The sequence below is a fragment of the Onychomys torridus genome, chromosome 23, assembly GCF_903995425.1.
Source record: "Onychomys torridus chromosome 23, mOncTor1.1, whole genome shotgun sequence".
Lineage (NCBI taxonomy): Eukaryota > Metazoa > Chordata > Mammalia > Rodentia > Cricetidae > Onychomys > Onychomys torridus.
In genome coordinates this window covers 39,667,409-39,685,357 of record NC_050465.1, presented here as the reverse complement: position 1 = coordinate 39,685,357, position 17,949 = coordinate 39,667,409, and the positions used below count along the sequence as shown (strand labels likewise).

The window sequence follows — 17,949 nt, the reverse complement described above, 5'->3', positions numbered from 1 at the left end:
CATAACCTGCACAAGTGACCAGGCAGGAGCTCCTGGAGGTTGGTGGCTACCAGAGGAGGGCAGTCAGTCTCTCTGTGGATGTGGCTGCTGGTAGGTTGCCCACACCCCGGGGCTAGCCACACACCTATGCTCATGTGGACAGCACTAATTGGATTCATGGTAATAATGAAAAAAAAAAAAAGGACATTAAATTAGGAGGGAGATGGGGTGGGAGCACAAGGAGAATTTGCGGGAGGTAGTGGTAGATGGGTGTGATCATGTACTTTGTACCAATGATTGAAACTTCCAACAAATAAAATATTTTTAGAAATGGGAGTTTGGATGCCATAGCCGAAAGGGGGTGCAATATGGAGGGAGAGGAAGTGATTGATACCAAGTGACCAGAAAGGGGTACAGAGGGAGAGAGGAAGTGATCAACGCCAACTGACTGATTGTATTTCTGGAGCTCCCGAGGCGCTGGCCACTTTACTTATTTCACAATTTTGAATTGAGTCAAACAGAGCAAGACTTCTCAAGACTGGAATCTCAGCGCCAGTGTCTAACTAATAATACAAAAAATTCATTCCCCAAACTGTATCTTCAACATTGAGAACTACTTACCCAACAACACAAAATATCCATGTTCTTTTACCAGCAATGATAGTAGTTACAAAAGCAAAATACAGATTTTAATCTCTCAAGATTAATCCTTCAGAACAAAACAAACCCCTGCATCATACTAGCAGTTAATGTTTCTCTTACATCAAACTGTACATTTTTTCAGGTTCTGGATTAGACGTGGGGGTTTTAAGCATGTAAATTACTTGCCCCCACACTGTGCTATAACCTTGCTCTGGGCTCCAGAAATCCTTGGGTGGGGTTTATGTTGTTGTCTTCGGAGACTGGCTGACCCCACGTTCTAAGTAGCTGGGGAGGACCTTGACCTTCCAGTCTTCCTGACTTTAGAGTGGGGCTCACAGGTGAGCGCTGCCACACCTGGATATGGGTCGTATGCCTCAGTGAGAAAGTTCACTGAGGATAAGGGCACATCTTGAAAAAATACCTAATGTGTTCATAACCAAATTACCTAAACCCAAACAAAACAACAACAACAAAACCCCACAAAAAGCAAAACACTCCTCTGCCACTATATGGAGATAGCAAACCTTTCTGCGTACGAGCTTCCTCATCTTCAAACCACAAGTGCCAGTTTCTAGCCCTTAACGTACTGGTAAGTGTGCTGAGGTTAGTGACGCAAGGTTTGTGCCTAAGATGTGAAGTGGCCTCACCAAGTGCTAACTATCGGTGCAGAAATAGTAGTGACTGTTTCATAAAAGGACATTGGTTTCATTTTATCCATTTCACTATAAGCACGACAGCACAGCGACACCAACACTGTAGCAACCAAATTGTGCCAACAGAAAAGTTAGTTTAAGTGACACACACTTTCCTGGGTCGGCGAGATAGCACACCTGTGTATTTAGTTACTGTTTTCAATATACATTCCTGTATTAATATAAAGTATAAGTGAATTTGGGTACTTCTAGGAAGTGATCATACCTAAATCCCAACTCTAACGAGCATTTATTCCTTATGCTCCTACTGCATTATTTGACACGGATCTCACCACAACAGTTTGGTATGTAGCCTCACCATGGAGCTCCTTCGAAAGGCACCGGGAAAGGGAAGGGAAATCCCCATGGTTAATCTTGTTGTCAACCTGATGGCTTTATAATGGAAACAAACCTCTAAACATGTCTGTGGGAGATTTTCTAGATGAAATTGAGACCCACGTTATATATGGGTGACACCATTCCATGGGCTGAGGTCCCCAACTAGATAAAAAGGGGAAGCCAGCTGAGGACAAACATCTCTCACTCCCCTCTGCAGATGCGATGGGACCTTGAGCTCCTGCTGCCCTGACCTAGTCGCCTTAAACTGTGAGCCACAATGAATTCCGCCCTAAAGTGCCTCTGTCAGGTACTTTATCACAAAAAAGGACTAATATAATCACTAAAGTAGAAAGCAAAGTGTCCCTTGTGACTGATTTAGTCCTGTGGCTTGTGTACCACAGTGTCAAAGGAATTTGGTGGGGAAATCCAAAATGTAGTTAATTTGATAACGATTAACAGATGACATTGACCTTACAGAAATAAAAAGCTAGAGGAAAGAGATTACATGAATTTATATAACCGAGATTAATCTTGGTTCTTTAATGAAACAAACTGATCTCTTAAGAAGGAAAAAAGAAACAGAGGAAGAAAAAGAGAGAGAAAAGCAAAGATTCACCTGTGCTTTTTGTGATACTTCTCGAAGGGACACCATTTCAGATTTCAAATGTGTGTTTTCTTCATGTTCCTCCTTCAAAGATATTTGTGTAGTCTATTGAAGAAAAAAAGGTTTGTTCTCCTTTTGACACTGGCAGATATTATGCACATCTCTGTGTGCAAGCAGGTGCGTGTGAAGTCTTAGCATCTTTAACTTCCAAACACCCTCTATCTCTCGGTCACCAAAGGGTTTACTCAAAGCTGATTTGGATACGGAGTGCTCTCATTGGCTGCTGCTGGGACTGAAAATGATGCAGCCGTCGTCAGAAGACAGTTTGTAATTCTCACCACACGAAAGCTGTGGTGGTCCAGCAGCCTTGCTCCTCGGTTTTCCTCAGGGGTGGGCACGTCATGGTAGCACCAGCTCAGCTCTTACTTGCTGAATGTGAAAGCAATCAAAATGTTCTTCAAAACCTTGCTCAATTCAAAACTGCCAAACTTGCCCTGGCTCAGGTATTTTTATTTTTGTTTTTGACTTTTCAGCAGAATACTAAGACGACTGCATCCGAATCCCCGTTTCACAGACTAGGAGAGTGTTTACTTGCCCAAGTGAAACTGATCGTGAAGTATGCAATTCAATCAGAAAGCACACGAGACGGAAAAATACTCGACTGAAAAATAACCCTTTGTTCCTTTTTTTTTTTTTAATTTTTGGTTTTTAGAGACAGGGTTTCTCTGTGTAGTTCTGGTGCCTGTCCTGGAACTCACTCTTTAGACCAGGCTGCACTCGAACTCACAGAGATCCCCCTGGCTCTGCCTCCCAAGTTCTGTGATTAAAGGTGTGAGCCACCACTGCCCGGCAACCTTTTGTTTCTTAAAATTACTTCTTTTATATTTTGAGATTATAATTACATCATTTCCCCTTCCCCTTTCCTCCCTCCAAACCCACCCATGTACCCTTCATTGTTTTCAAACATATGGCCTTTTTCATTAACTATTGTTACATACATATATGTATCTGTTTATATACATATATCCCCTTGTTTTAAAATGTCTGTGTTATGTTAGCAAACTGTGGTACATACAGATAATGTAATATTATTTAACACTAAAAATCAGCTACCAAGTCATAAAAACATACAAAGGAATTTAAATATTTATTAAACTGAAGAAATCAATCTTAAATGTTACATATATAATCCTAACCATATGATGCTCTGGGAAAGGCAGATCAATGGTTAACAAGGGTTGGGGAACAGAGGGATGAATGTGCAGAGCACAGAGAACTTTAGGGAAGTGAATCATTCCGTATATGACAATATTTGATAATATGTCATTACATATTTATCTAAATCCAAGGAATGAACAAACCTCCAAGAATGAACCCTAGTGTATATTACTGACCTGATTAAAATGATATGCTAATGTTGATTCTTCTAGAGTAATTCTGTTATTCCAGTGGGAGATATTGAGAGCCAGGGAGGCTATACATATGTAGAGAGGCCAAACATGTAGAGGCAGGGGTACATAGGAATTCTACATATTTATATTCTGTGTGGAGGGTGAATGTAAAATTGCTCTAAAAGTTATGATTTATTTTTAAAAACTTGCATATTAGGATTCTGACTAGAAAAACATGACTAAAACCATTCCATAACTACTCACTCACATTCTTATATCAAGTAGGTTCTCTCCAAGAACAAATACTTATCTCATATACTCATTTTTATTAGCATTAAGATTTTGTGATTCCTGGGTTGGGGATTTAGCTCAGTGGTAGAGGGCTTGCCTAGCAAGCGCAAGGCCCAGGGTTCGATCCTCAGCTCCACCAAAAAAAAAAAAAGAAAAAATTTGTGATTCCAAAGGATTTGTGATTCAAATGCCTTTGAAAGTTACAGGATGTTTTCACCAAGAAGGACCTGATGGTGGTGAAGGAAAGGACCTGCTCTCTGAGGAACAGAACTAGGTCTCTCTGAGACTGGGGAGGGGGAGAGAGAAGTGAAGCTGGTTGGAGATTTCTTAAGAGTTTCTTGGTAGAGGAGGGAAGGACAGAGTGTAGCTTCTTCCTCTACTAAGAAAACTACTTCTCCAGTTTCCCAGAAGCAGGAAGAGACACACCCACGGCCCAGAGTGAAATGGCAGCAGAAACCTCTCCTACAGGGGGCAGAGACTGGCTCCCAGTGTGACAGGACAGAGAGGTGTTTCCTCCCAAGTGTAGGTGAAGTTCCCCATTCTGCCCGGCTGTAAGAGTGAGTTCAGTCATGCTCGATGCACTGACATTGCTGTGCAGCCACCAACTACAACATTCCATTTATTATATCTCATGACCCTGGCTTTAGAAAGTAATTCATAACTGGCAAAGTCCACAGAAGTCTCATTATTCTATTGTTTCAAAACAATAACCTGCGTAAGGTGATTACTTAGTTCCTACTGTTCGGTACTACATGAATATACAACCTACTGACATGAAGCCTTTCTCCGAAAGCTTTCTGAAGCATCAGAGTCTATATCCTAGCCTCGTGAAGGACTGTGATGGAGGAAAGAGGGAGGCCACTCTGTATCCCGCCACAGGAACACATACCTTACTTTCTTCCACCAACTTGCAGATGAGGTTATCTCTGGAAACTAAAAGCAAAAAGTCCACAATGATGATGGTTATATAGCACACGGAAACCACATAGTTTTCCCCAGAAGCTTCATTGGCTTTAGTCAACGTTTTATGGAAATAATAACACATGCATTTTATCATATTTTCATAGGCCTGATGCTAAAATACACAATTATCAACACAGCATGCCTACAATCTCAGCATTTGAGAGACTGAGGCAGGGGGAATCATGAGTTCAGGGCCAGCCTGGGCTACATGGTAAACTTATCTTTAAAGAGGTAAAATTAATTGCACACTAAATTTTAAAAGAACCTGGTCCACAGTTACTTTTAATGATAAATAAGGTCACATTTTATTCAATGCAAAGATTATTATGGAAAGGATATAATCAAAATATTTTTGTTAAGTTACTCGAATCAAGATTTAATACAATCAAGGATATACATATAACAGTAAGAGCCCTTTTCCTCCTGGCAATGACAATGAGAAGGAAAGGGAAAACAGACTGATAAAAAGGAAGAGAGGGCATTTGGGACCCGAGAGCACGCAGAGGGCAGAGAAGCACAGCAGGGTGAAGGCTGGACTCTTCAGCTCCATAAGGACCATGTGGCAAGGGGCAGACTTGGGAAACAGAACAAAAGGAATGCACGGACTTGGACATTTTCCTCATGTTTTGGTGTATCTGCCTGGCATCCCACTACAGGTGTTGAGTTGACAGCAGGGTAGTGGTCTAGAGCTTTCGCGGGTGATTTCAGGGTGACCCCATGTTAAAGCACTTGCCACACACATGCAAGAAAGAAAATGGGGCAGTAGTTTGGCATTGACTATCAGTAACAAAAAGATACATTTGAAATTAATGTTTGGACTCTATAGCAAAATTCAGAGCTATATTAGTGCTGTTATAATTCAATTCTATAGCCAGGCAATTACAAAACACGTTAAAAACTCATATTTTGCTTAGGATACATCTTGTAGAAACTGGTTTTTAAAGATGTGAATCCATGACTCACTAAGTCTAATTTAAAATGTGTGAAAAATGAAAAAAGATAAATGTTGTGATCTGTTCTGAAGTTATACTCAAAGTATGAACAAAGGGAGAATGTTTATCTCTAGAGAACAATTATTTTAAGTTATATATTATTAATTGTTAATATGCTTTTCTATTTTTAATACATCGAGGAAAACATTTAAAGGCATTTCTTTGTCTTAACCTAGCCATATAACTATTCATACTTTGAAGGACTAAAACGGTACATAAAGAGTCAATAAGAACAGTTGGGATTCAGGTGGGCTTATTTTCCCTCATGCTATCTGGTTTAATCTTCATCTACTGGTCTTCTACACATGCTTTACAGAATCAAAAAAAAAAAAAAAAAAAGTTAATCTAGGCAACAGAAAACCTGACTGACCAGAGAGTTCATACATGGAACAATCTGCACTTGAACCCCGGCTACTCTGTGTGCAGTGGGTCTTGAGCACAGCCCCCACATCTTTTTACTGTGTGCAATGGGCACATTTTCTTACTTTCTAATGAAGTTGTTGTAAAGTGAGAATGAGGTCGTGTGTAGGTGGCCAATCAGAAGACAGACGGTTATCTCAGGGCACTGCCAAGGAGAACCTGACACAGGGACCACTCACTCGGCAGCCCTGAGGGAACAGTGGCTAACAACTGTAGAAAGACATTGGTTTACTCTTTTCTCTACATGATCTGTCATGTTTATTCTTCCCTTGGTGCTTTCTATCTCCCTGGAGACAGCACACTGGAGGAAACCCTCGGCTTACACTGAGAGGACACAGGATCCAGTTTTTCCTCTGTTCCTTTTGGAACTTGCAATGGCTGTCGGCAGCTTTGAGCATTCAGTGACACAGTCTCTGAGAAAGCTCTATGCAAACCGTTACTCATGTGAGGACTCTCATGGTCTCTGCAATGGGGATCGCAGAACGCTGCTTACAGTGGCACACTAGCAACAGCAGGGGCCCAGGGCTGATGGGCCTGAAGCAGCAGGACTACACACCGAGGCTTGGGGTCAAGACTCTCCACGCGCTGCTCTGTCCTTTGAGGACTAACCTGTGAAATGAGGGAATTGCTCTGATTCTCCTACAGGGGCATTACAACCACCAGTCTCTGTGAATGTGGGCTCATATTCATATATGGTGAATCTGGCTGCAGCAAGTAAGAATGGCCTTGTTTCCTTACTAACAGTTCATGGGCGCTTTTAAATCCAGTGTCTAAATGTTCTCACTGTACACACTTGAGTGGTCACGAAAGGGAAAAACTTCAAGAGAATGCTTTATAAATAAGAGGCTCAGCCAGGCCTACTGGTATAGACCTGTAAACGTAGATGTATAGAGTTTAGATAAGATCACACATCCAAACCTGAACAACTGAGTGAGACCCCATCTCAGCAAACACACACACAAACAAATCAAACCCAAAGAAGGCCACAGAACAAGCTCTGTGAAAGAGTTTGCCTTCTACAAGTTAGGTCCTACCCAATCTCGAACCACACACACAGAAAATTAAGATCGAATTTTATTACCAATATTTCCTTGGTTCCAGTACCATATATATATAAAGGAGCCCAGCAATTGTTCACTGTGTACTGTAGGAAGTACCCCAACCCTGGCCAACTAAAGAGCTGTGCTCTTAGGAGTTTTTGCATACTCAGGTCAGAGTTGAGCTGCGAGGTGGCCGTCTCCAACTCTCCATTCTTTCGTTGCTCCTGTGCCAGCAGTTCCTGGGTGGTTTGTATAGAGCTGTGTAGGGCAGTGCAGCTCTGCTGCAAAGCGTGCACCTGAAATTATGTAAGAAAAACCATTTCTGTAAGGCAATGCGTGACCTGATAGAACACACGGAAGGTGCAATTTTCAACCTTAGTGTCACTGAGAGGAAAGGGACATGCCTGTACGTCCCAGCTGAAATCTCAGCAGATCACAGTTTCTTACTCAAAGTGCTGTCCAACAGAGCATCCTATGTACACCTAAACACAATATTTGCCAACCACAGGAGGCTACTGAGCACATGAGGTTAGTTGGAGCAAGAGAAGAACTGCATCTTTAGTTTTATTTACGCTTAACTAATTTTGACTTAAATAGGATCTTTCGTAAATTCCTTCAGTAAAATATTCATTTTAATAATTCAGTTGTGAAGTATAGTCATCAGTAAAAATGATAAAGATTATGCACTAAAATAATAAATACTAAAATGTGAACTTAAAGTATCTTAAATGCATAATACTTCAAATAAGTACAATGAAGGAAAAAATATGTTAATATGAGTACAATAACTGAAAGCAAACACATAAATATGTTCCTGGTTATTTTATTTATTTGCTTCAAGGGTTAGTTCCTTTTTGTCTTTATTTTCTAACCAGATCAGGTACATATAGCATTAGCTAAAGCAACAACTTCCACAATCAGTGCCCAGAGCAGAGACTGCATAGTACAAGAGGGTACTGTACCAACATAATTCACCTCTTTAAAACCTGAGACAGAGTCCCTTCTCTGGAGCTTGGCTTTCTCATTCACGAATTAAGACTGTTGGATTAAACAGCAAAGCCTTTCTTATTTTGTACTATATTTTAAAGACTGTAGTAAGAATGTTAACAGGTTAGTAAGGAAAAGCACCTCAATAATTCAGAGGAAATAAATCAACTGGTAAGCTCATAGGGAAGAGTGCCAACTCTCCCTTCTGTGGTTCGCTTCTCTAACAAACAAGGACAGCAGATCCCTACCTGCTTCCGCTCTGCCTCCACTGTTGATCCCATTTCTTGTATCTTGAGTAGCATGGATGACGCAGACTTCTCCAGAGATTCCCTGAAGTGCTTCTCCTGGGCTAGCAGTCTCCTTAGCTAAAGAACGACACAGCGGCTAAGGAGACCGTGGACACCACTCCACCTTAACACAGATGTAACCATCACAGCGGTTTACAAGGTATGCGAGACATGCTCGTCCCTCCCGAAAAATGGAGTCAAGTTTGTTACCCTCATCTTTCTATGGGTGAAATCTGTTTTACGAATTGGGGGTCAAGTAACTTACAAGCAGCACATAGGAAAAGACAGTAGAAATGATAGTGTACATCAAGTGTTATTTAGGATAAGCAAGCATCATGAAAATACCTAAGTGACTTGGGTTTGTTGATGACTTTTTAGATTAAAACACCAAAATTTCCATCTATGAAAGACATTTTTAATTAGACTTCATTAATATTAAGAGTTTTTGCTCTCTGAAAGATATTGCTATGAAAATTAAAAGAAACTGTAGATTGGCAGAAAATAAGACACATTTTGATAGAGGACTAATATAATTTCTTAGTCCTTTAATGTCACTATAACAAAATATCTGAGGCTAGATAATATATAAAAATTTGAGGTTTATTTAGCTCACAGTTTTCTGTTGTTATTGTTGCTGTTTTTATTTTATTTTGTTTTATTTTATATTTATTTTTTTGTTTTTCAAGACAGGGTTTCTCTGTGTAGCTTTGTGCCTTTTCCTGGAACTTACTTTGTAGACCAGGCTGGCCTCGAATTCACAGAGATCCGCCTGCCTCTGCCTCCTGAGTGCTGGGATGTTTGTTTTTTAAAGATTTATATGAGTGCTCTATCTCCATGTATGACTTTATGCCAGAAGAGGGCATCAGCTTCCACTATAGATGGTTGTGAGCCACCATGTCATTGCTGAGAACTGAACTCAGGACTTCTGGAAGAGCAGCCAGTGCTCGTAACCACTGAGCATCTCTCCAGCCCCTAGCTCAAAGTTTTAAAAGCTAAAGTTCAAGACTGGGACAACCACATATGTTCAGCTGTGGTGAAGGCTTCATGACAGAAGTAACACAATAGTGATATCACATAGGCAAGATAAGCCACACATTCATGGGCCAGACTTACTCCTTTCAAAAAGAGCTCCACTTTCATAGGAACTAACTGGGGTTCTATGAAAACTACATGAATCCCTTCCAAGGGTGATTATCCTCAAAGAATCAGCACTTTCCACTAGGCCTCCCATCTCTCCAAGGTCTGACCACCATCCAAGACCACTGGAGATCTAGCTGTTAGCACATAAATCTTTATAGAGTACTGCTGTGGAATAATTCTCTTGTACAGATCTGTCACTCAATTTGGTTTAATAAAATGCTGATTGGCTAGTATCCAGGCAGGAAGTATAGGTGGGGTAACCAAACTAAGGACGATGGGAAGAAGGGTAGGCAGAGAGACATCTCCAACAGGAGATGAACATGCCATGGCAATAAAGGTACCTCCACATGCCAGAGCATAAGTAAGAAATCTGGGTTAATTTAAAATGTAAGAGTTAGCCAGTAACAAGCCTGAGCTATTGGCTGAGCATTCATAATTCATATTCAGCTTCTGAGTCGGTTATTTGAGTCTGGGTGGTCAGGATAGAAAACATCTGTTTACATATGATGTTCCAACATGTGGCCGGAATTTACACATAAAACCTGACAAAGCTTTAAAAAAGATTCTAGACACACAAGAATAGAGTCAAGCACAGCTTCTTTGGTAGCTGCCTTTTCTCCAGTAGGCTCTGTTTGCTGGCATTGAGCAGAGGCACAGCTCCTTTAAAAGTCAGCTTTCTGGCTCTATGCTAGGGGCAAAAATGGGTGGCTCTTTTGAGAAGCTCTACTTCCAAATAGTTTAATGGTGTTTATGAGCAGTGGGAGACACACTGCTCAGTGACAGCATAGACTCAGAAACTTCCCAGAGTTGGGCAGTAAACATGGCTCCCAGAGATGGTGGCAAGTGTACTTCTGCCATGAGACTAGGCTCTCAGGGAACCAAGCAGGGCAGAGTTAGCCGTCAAAGCAGCTGCTTTGGTCCTAGCCACTCTACTTAGCAGTTTAAAGACTTGTGTGGTCAGCAAAAGATACAGATGCACAATGAGGACAGATTCAGACAAAAAGACCCTCTAAATGGGTCACAGTGTATTAAAAAATACACGTAGGCTTGGGAGAGAAAAGAAAGAGGGCAAAGAAAGTCCTTAAAAAAGAAATAGAGTAATAAAAAATATAATAAGCCATGTAAAGATGGAAAATACAGAATCTAGATACTGTATATTATTATGTTGCCTTTAAATTTTGATGGTTAATGAACAAATGATAACTGCTGAGAGACATTTGATTATAAAAGCTGATAGATTAAACCAACCTGTATATTTTAAAAATATCTTGACTTCAAAGTGTAAATAAAAAGATATGTTACTTTGGGAAAGAGGTTATGCTTTTACTTCCACAGGAAATGAGAGGCTCTGGATTCATTCTGGGTTAAGAAAAATCAGGTCTGATTGAGGAAGACCCCCTAAAAAATCTCCAATGGGAGTGAATGGCCCAGATGATCCAACATTTCAGAGCACCTCTGTTGCAGTTTCCTCCAAGTTCTGCATCCAGAACAGCTTCAAGGATGCTGGCTGAAATGATCTAACCTCACAGAATTCTCCAGTCAGGACTTGACCATAATCTTAAATTTTCTCAGCCTTCCCTTAATAGTATCCCCCAATCATCAGGAAGTAGTCTAGAGAACTATGCCCAATTCCCCAATATAAATTATGAATGTTTGTTACCATTTAGGGAGGTTGGTTACAAGCTGTTATGGATAATGGTCAGGAAAAAAGTTAAAGGAGATTACATTCAGGGATCTTGTTCTGAAAAGAAAAAGTGGGGATATAGAAATGACAGGATAAAAGGGTGGATTTTTGAATTTACTTTAATCCAAGAAACAACTTAATCTTACATATTTTACATTGGTATGAATTTTAGTTTATTGGTATAAATTTAAAGTTATTTTTGTTATACTGTATGTATATTTCTACTTTGGTTTAGGGCATTACATTTATGCAGGTCATTTAAAAATGTAATATATAATTAAGAAATACAGATTAGTAGTCATCTGTAATTGCTGCAAGCAGCAGGAAAATGTAATGGAATTCAGCTATTATCACAAAAGCCACTACTTGGGAAGGTCAAGGACTTTTCCAAAGGTCAAGCCATGGCTTAAGAAGTCTTGATATTTTAGCTTTAGTATATATATTAGCTGATTGCTGCAATAATTTTCTTGTATGCTATGTATGCTTCCAAGAACTCATAACCATGTATTTTATCTGAAATACCTATCAAGTATCCAAGGTCAAACGATCTTCTGAATTAAGGTAAATTAAGCCCAGACCCTCCTCTCTTATACAGCCTCAGTGGTATTTATACTAACATTATGGACTCCTAACATTTACCTAACCACCTCTAGGAATGTAGTTTGAGCACATTTTTCTGATATATTAACCAATTTTAGCCCTTAGTTGACCTCCTCCTTTACCACTCTCCTTTTGGGTTATAAAAGAAAGCCTGATGGTCACTGCCTGAGGAAGACTCTTGTCTGCCTTTATGACCCTGTGAGAATTCAGGCCTGGTGACCAAGCTTTGGCTAGAGCATTGCTATTGCATGAGTTTATAACTGTAAACCTCAGAGACTTAAGGAGGACTTTTAGGATTTTGACCTGAAAGGATCCTGACTGGGAAACTAGATGGAGAACTACAAGAATGAGATGGAAGATGAGGAAGAGCCAGATGGGGAAGAACAAGATGAGTAAGAATGAGATGAGAAGGACCAAGATGGGGCAGAACTAAGATGAAAGAATTAAGATAGAACTTAGAGGGGACAGCAGATAAAGGTAGAGAGAAATCAGGCAAGAAAGGAGCTAGGCTTGAGTACAGAACTGTAGCTGTGTAGATAGGATCTTATCCCAGAGGAACAAAGTGGACTGACTAAGAATTTGGTGTACTGAGATTCATTTCCCAAAAATAATTCTCGCCACTCATAGCTTCTCTTCTGGGCCCCTGGGAAGAAGATTATTAAGGCTGGTCTTTAATAATATTTGAGATATAATAGCAAACTTATAGTCATGTTAGTTAAGTTTTCAAGGTCATACAGAACTATATCTCAGATAAATGGGCAATCTTCAAACACTTGAAGAACTATAGAATATGGCATTTAATATGTTTTAAGAACTTAGACTTTGCTCAACAACAAGACACATCTGCTCCTGGAAGCACTAATTACTTCAAAGAGGATGATGGGCATCAAAGAAACTCCATATGGAGTTTGTTTTCTTTATGGCAAAAGCTAACCATGTAGGCAAAGAGACTGACCTTGCCTCAATTGCTGGCAGTTACTGTCCAAACTGGACCAGCAGGACACAAGAAAGGTGACTGCTGAACTCTGCCAAGACAAGACAGGACAGTCCTTCAGAACTCCCTCCTTCACAGGAAAGTCTGTCAGATACGCTAGGCCTGTAGGACAGAGTTGGATGCCTCAACGTTACAGAGAAACTTTGGGTAACTATCCAGGCAGCCTGATATCCCTGTCATTAGGTAACATTTCATCCTTCTGGAGTCTTTGATAGAGTTGGAGACTAGATACTTGTAGTTTTTCTTTAGTTATAATAAAAGACAAATGAGGTACAAAACTTTGGACTCACAAAGATAAGATAGATAATAGAGTATTTTCTCTACATTTACCAAATACAAATAGATTGAATATTGTAACTGTAATTTACTTGATAACTGTTTTTGTTGTATATAGTTAAGACCTTTCTTTTTAATTAGACAAAAAGGGAGAAATGCTGTGGAATAATCCTCTTGGTACACTGTAAAGATTTGTCACTCAAAATGGTTTAATAAAATGCTGATTGGCCTGAAAGGATGTATAGGTAGGGTGACCAAACTAAGGATGATGAGAAGAAAAGGGAGGAGAGAGGAGACTCCTTCCAGCCACCCAGGAAGCAAAACATACCAGAGGTCAGGTAAAGCCTTGAAGCATGAGGCAATACATAGATTAATACAAATGAGTTAATTTAAGTTGTAAGAACTATTTAGTAACAAGCCTGAGCTATTGGCCAAGTATTTATAAGTAATATTAAGGCTCTGAGTTTGTTATTTGGGAACAGGCAATTGGGACTGGAAATGTCCATTTACAGGATATCTTCAAATCAGACCCAAAATATACAAAGTAACAAACTCAAAACTAAGAAGATTCAATTATGAGAAAATCTAAAATATACTTCACCAATAGAGATATACATAAGAAAACAAGTATACGAAAAAATTCTCCCATCATGTATCATTGGGGCATTCAACTTAGAACAAGATAAACTACACATCTATTAGAATGTCAAAACTTCAAGACACTGACACCAAACACTGAGGAGAATATACAGCAACAAAGATTCTTATCTTCAATGTTAGAAATGCAAAATGGTCTCACTAGATTGTAAGATGGGTTGGTAGTTCCTAATAAAGCTAAATATGACTTGCATTACAACCCAGCAACTATACTCTGAGGTTATTTACCCAAATGAGTGGAAATATTTTTTTTATTGACTTTTGGATTCTTGGATTTCACAATATGGCCTCTTTATTCATCTTAGTGGCACTGGGACTGCTGAGTGTCATGCATTTCACCCTTTTGTCCAAACAGCTTTACTGCTAGGACCCACTCAGCCTGTCCAACAGTCTTGAAGAGAGGAGTGAGGATTGAGAAATAATAGATGAAAAACAGAGATGAGACATACATGTAAAAGAAATAGATAGAGACACAGACTAGGTTCAGGAGGGCTTTGAGTCAATATCAGAGTTGCCCTGAGTTTATTACTCACAGTCTTTTTATACCCAAAACAAGTGGGGGGGGCAAAAGACCTCCCCCTCTCAAGGACATCATGGTTCAAAGTACAAACAAGTGCAAACACCTCCTTAGTTCTCAAAACACCTGGTAACCACACCTTTGGGCAAACATCCTGTTATCCAGCCTTAAGGAATAAAGACAAGCTTGACCTCTTTACTTGCAAATGTTCATTGTGTGATGAGTTGGTCAGGTTCAAAACCTCTGACTTTGGTACACCATCAATACTGGACCCCCACTGACATTCTTCTCCAATGTCCTGCTGTTGCCCCTAGTCATGGAGATTCTGCAGTTAGGAGTCCCCAGGATCAGTGCCTTCACACACACTACAGCAGGTCACAGAGGGAGTAGATGTTGGGGTGTACCTACTCTAAGCCCTGGAAGTGTGCCTGGGTGGCAGCTGAGTTGTTCAATCCAGGATGCTGGGATACTCCTCTCAGGTGAGGGGCAGGCCACTGAGGTTGGCATGGTCCTGGCAGCAACATGTCCCTCAGAATCCAACTTGGCCACAGGTGGTGACCGGGAACCCAGGCATCTGTGTGGCTTGGTGGCAACAAGGGCCATGGTCATCATCACAGATCCCAGCCTCTATAGGACCATGGACCCTGACATGGTCCTCAGAAGCAGCCTGGGCCCAAATACCACCATGGCCATGGATGGCAGTGCAAGCCAATAAGTGGAAATCTATGTCCATACAAATCTGTAAGATGCCTGGGTGTTCTCTGATAGGTGAATGGATGAGGAAACAGTGCTACATGTAATACATTACCATTCAAAAATGAAAAGGGATGAACTATCTGCCTTGGGAAAACATGAAGAAACTTTAAATGTACAATCCAAAAGGATGATCTCAACTATACCCAAACCATATCCACAGTGCAAAGATCAGTCTTACCAAGGGGCTAGCAGAAGGGGCAAGTTCGTGTGTAGAGTACAGGCATTTTTAGGGCAGTGAAACTTTGTGCTTGATCCTGGAATGGTAGGTACATGGCATGATGTATTTGTTAAAATTCATAGAAATCTACAGTACAGAAAGTGAATTCTAATGTCAACTATTGACTTTAGTGACATCAGTATCATTTCATAAATTGTGGCTAAACTACTACTCTAGTATAATGTTAGGAAAATGGGAGTTTAGAGAGTGGGTACATACTTTCTGCATAACTTTTCTATAAACCAAAAACTATTAAAGTTTAAGATATCTAAAAGGCTCTCTGATGACAATTAGGGTAGTCACCAATCTGATCACAGTAGACGGCCAGTTCAGGCTCCCTCTCCACTACTGCTAGGAGTCTTAGCCGGGGTCATCCTTGTGGATTCCTGGGGGTTTCCCTGGTACCAGGTTTCTCCCTAACCCGGAAATGCCCCACCCCATCAAGACATCTCTTCCATCACTATCCCTATCCGTTCCAGGCCATGAGAGACCTGCCCCTTTCTGAATGGAGACAGAGGAGTGGATGGGGAGGGCAAGAGGAGAGGAAGGAGGGCAAGAGGAGAGGAGGAAGGGGAAACTGTGGTTGGTATGTAAAATAAATGAAAAAAAAAATGTTAATGAAAATTTAAAAAATATCTAAAAAGGGCCAAATTAGTCAGGGTTCTCTACAGAACAGAACTGATACAATGAAATAAAAATATAGGCTTGTTTTAGTTAGGATTACTAATACTGTGATGAAACACCATGACTAAAAAGCAAGTTGGGGAGGAAAGGGTTTGTTCATCTTAGATTTCCATATTGCTGTTCATCAACAAAGGAAGTCAGGACAGAACTCAAACAGGGCAGGAACTGATGCAGAGGCCATGGAGTGGTGCTGTTTACTGGCCTGTTCAACATGGCTTGTTCAGCCTGCTTTCTTATGGAACCCAGGACCACAGCCCAGGGATTGAACCACCGACAATGGGCTGGGGGCTGGGCCCTCCCCCTCTCCTCCCCTCTCCTCCCCTCCCCCTCCCCACATTGATCACTAAATGAGAAAATGCCTTACAGCTGGATCTCATGGAGGCATTTCCTCCACTGAGGCTCCTTCCTCTGATGACTCCAGCTTGTTATAGTTGACACACAAAACCAGAGAGTAGAGGTGCCATCACTGGGGCTGAGAACCTGGGGTTAGTCAGGTCATAGTGAAGAACCCTGTACACTGCTTACGGGACAGAGTGAAACAGTCCAGTGACTTATCTTATACCCAGATCAGCGCATCTCTAAAGCCTCGGAGGAGCTTCCTTCTGCATAGACGAAACCAACACTGAGACCCACAACTAATTCACCTGCTTTTCGTAGCCACTCCTAGAATCCTGAACAGTTAAGCTGACGGGAAGGTTTCAAGGTAAAAGAGGAAGTGTAGCGTTTTCATCTTAACATAACTTATATTAAAATGCCACACAAAGGTGAAGGTTTTACTTAACAACAGCCGCTGGGCCACCATACTTAGTGGCTGGTTCTGACCGGCTCAGAGGGGTTTGTTGGGTTTTTGTTGTTGTTGTTCCGGTTTCAGGGCAGTTTTCACACACGAGAACATCTTCAGGCAACTGAGAGCAGACACGCGCTTCAGCTCTGTGTGGTATGTTTTAAGTGTTCACACAGGGACATGGCTTCTTCTTCAAAAGATTCTTTTCACTTTACACTTCCTTGATCTCCCCTTGCAATCCCAACACTCTTCAACATCTAACTTCTCTTACCTCTTGAATTTTAAGGTTCATTTTACGCTTTGTGGTCTTCAGCTCCTTCTCAATAACAGCTGCATTCTTCTAGAAAGAGAAGGAGGAAAGATCTAGTAACCTGAAATGACAGGAAGAAACTGTCTCTGGGTGTATCCAGTCAAATTCAGTCTCCTCGCCACCCCCTGCCCCAGCAGCTTATAAGTGCTATTTATTCTTTGCATGTGTGTGCAAAAATAAAATGTGTGTATAAATATGTGCATATGCATGTGTATGTATGTATGGGTAAATGTGTTTATGCACATGTATGCATATGCACATGTATGTATGGGTAAATGTGTATGCACATGTATGCATATGCATGTGTATGTATGGGTACATATGTGTGTGCACACATGTACATATGTATGTGGAGGCCAAAAGATGACAATGAGTGTCTCCATGGATTACCCTCTGCACTACTCATTGAGTAAGGGCCTCTCACCTGAACTCGGCCATCCTAGAATCCTCTATTCTGGTTAGCCAGCTTGCTCCTGGGATCTTGTTCTTGCCTTTTGAATGTTAGGGCTGCCTTGCTGCTTTAGAATCCATGTAGGTCAAGGGGATCCAAACTCCAGTCCTCACAATTGGACTTTTTTGTTTTGTTTTGTTTTTTTGTTTTTTTTAAGACAGAGTTTCTCTGTGTAGCTTTGCACCTTTCCTGGAACTCGCTTTGGAGACCAGGCTGGCCTCGAACCCACAGAGATCTGCCTGCCTCTGCCTC

General features: G+C 40.9%; 1 protein-coding gene across 1 annotated transcript in view; it reads right to left on the bottom strand.

Moving 5' to 3' along the window:
- The window catches only part of Ccdc150 (coiled-coil domain containing 150), an 88,549-nt gene that overhangs the window by 46,939 nt on the left and 23,661 nt on the right, over positions 1-17,949 (bottom strand). Inside the window, exons 5-9 of the mRNA XM_036173407.1 lie at positions 17,208-17,276; positions 8,589-8,705; positions 7,520-7,649; positions 4,828-4,871; positions 2,269-2,361 (exon numbers count right to left, since the gene is read on the bottom strand). Coding sequence (XP_036029300.1) covers positions 2,269-2,361; positions 4,828-4,871; positions 7,520-7,649; positions 8,589-8,705; positions 17,208-17,276 — 453 coding nt within the window. The remainder of the gene's footprint in view (positions 1-2,268; positions 2,362-4,827; positions 4,872-7,519; positions 7,650-8,588; positions 8,706-17,207; positions 17,277-17,949) is intronic.